This window comes from Dipteris shenzhenensis, chromosome 5 (assembly GCF_047967505.1).
Source record: "Dipteris shenzhenensis isolate YYH24624 ecotype China chromosome 5, Dip_SZ_1.0, whole genome shotgun sequence".
Taxonomy (NCBI): domain Eukaryota; kingdom Viridiplantae; phylum Streptophyta; class Polypodiopsida; order Gleicheniales; family Dipteridaceae; genus Dipteris; species Dipteris shenzhenensis.
The window spans coordinates 22,675,073-22,676,528 of NC_141600.1; the positions used below are offsets into that span (position 1 = coordinate 22,675,073).

General features: G+C 45.5%; 1 protein-coding gene across 1 annotated transcript; it reads left to right on the plus strand.

Moving 5' to 3' along the window:
• The first annotated feature begins 235 nt into the window (after window positions 1-235).
• On the plus strand, window positions 236-1,104 carry LOC147901749 (uncharacterized). The gene is made up of 3 exons (XM_087374329.1): window positions 236-424; window positions 626-720; window positions 853-1,104. The coding sequence occupies exons 1-3, from the start codon at window positions 239-241 to the stop codon at window positions 1,049-1,051; spliced, it is 480 nt and encodes a 159-aa protein (XP_087230455.1). The 5' UTR covers window positions 236-238; the 3' UTR covers window positions 1,052-1,104.
• Window positions 1,105-1,456: the final 352 nt, after the last annotated feature.

A 1,456-nucleotide genomic window follows, 5' to 3' on the forward strand; every position in this document is an offset into this window, starting at 1 on the left:
TAGAAGATAGAAGCAGATAGGGACAGGTGTCTGTACGCCACTTTATCCAATCTTGCCAAGTCTTAGGTAGATTGTGTGGAGTGTGCAGAGGAAGTATCGCCCACCACCTTCCTCACAGCCACATGTCTTGATTCTTTCGATATGCATCTCAGCTTTTGCATTGCATTGTGTTTGCAGCCAGCTGCATATATATACGTTTGAGTCACCTTCCTCTTCCAACAGACTAAAACATTTCCCCATGGCTCTGCTTGCCCGCTTTCCCTCCAGCAGTTACTCGCCAGTCTTCTCTTCCCAGGGTGCTCCACCTTTTGTCTACACAGCACGCTTCGACACCTCCTTCTCCAACGGCCTAGTGCAGCCCCTCCCTGCAGCCTCACAGCATTTTCACGACCCTGCGTTTGCTCCCTCGAGAAGGATGCAGCAGGTCTCTCTCTCTCTCTCTCTCGTATGTGGTAATGTTGAGCAGCACTGCCTGTTCCTACTGTTTCGAGAGGCAGACTGTGCCAATAGTTTCTTGTTTCGAGAGGCCGAATGTGCCAATGGTTTTGCTTTCCTTTAATAGATTTCTGACCCTTCTCCGTCTGAACATTCTCTCACTCTGTAGAATGTTATTGTGGACGTACAGGTTGACGAAGCAACGATTGTATACTACAAAAATGCGGAGGCCTCGCCACACTGGCTCTCCCCTCACTATCTCGATCTGCAATTACGATGTTCTGGGTATTCTATGAATCTCTCTTGCAAAGATTTAACTTCTTTTGGCGACAATTATTTCCTGCATTATACCTAGAGTTCGTCTCACTTGGCTTATGTCGCTGGTAGCAATTCATCTTAGTCGCATTTTGTCTGTAGGCTCTTAACCTGCGAGGGAAGGAGAGCACTGCAACAGCACTTCGACCAGTCGAGGGCATCAAATCGTATGTCTTCTCAGCAATCCAAGACTGTGCCTGCCCCCATCGTTTGGGATCCATCATTGGAAATATCACTCCTGGCGAGTGCTTTGGGCGAGGAAAGTAGATTCTCTAGCTTTCTAGAGGAAAGTTTTTGCTAATTTCTATAATGGCAAAGATCGTGTACCATAAGAACTTGCTTACTGTACAGAGAAGTCACACACAACCCATGTACAGCTTATCTTTCGGGAAGAGCCATTTGCGCTATGTCTCGTCTTAAACGATAGTGAAAACGTTGGTTTGCTAAATTCTGCAAGAAGGATTTGCAGACCGATCGGGGATTGGGTATTGTAGTATGCATGCACTACTAAGCATGCACTACTTGAATGGTCATAAATCTTCTAATGTCTTCGTACATGTGCACTCTGAAAGATGAAATCAAAGTCTCGAAAAGTCGTAGTTATATACGTTTGCTATGGTTAGTCTATTATCCATACGCTATAATCTGTGTGTGTGTCTCTCTCTCTCTCTCTCTTTCTCACACAAACACAACAAACACATGTAGA

Bases quoted from the DNA above. Each gene is read 5' to 3' on its own strand.
- LOC147901749 (XM_087374329.1), top strand. From the start codon at position 239: ATGGCTCTGCTTGCCCGCTTTCCCTCCAGCAGTTACTCGCCAGTCTTC. The intron at 425-625 runs GTCTCTCTCTCT...GTGGACGTACAG, and splicing joins CCTCGAGAAGGATGCAGCAG to GTTGACGAAGCAACGATTGT. The intron at 721-852 runs GTATTCTATGAA...TTTTGTCTGTAG, and splicing joins CTGCAATTACGATGTTCTGG to GCTCTTAACCTGCGAGGGAA.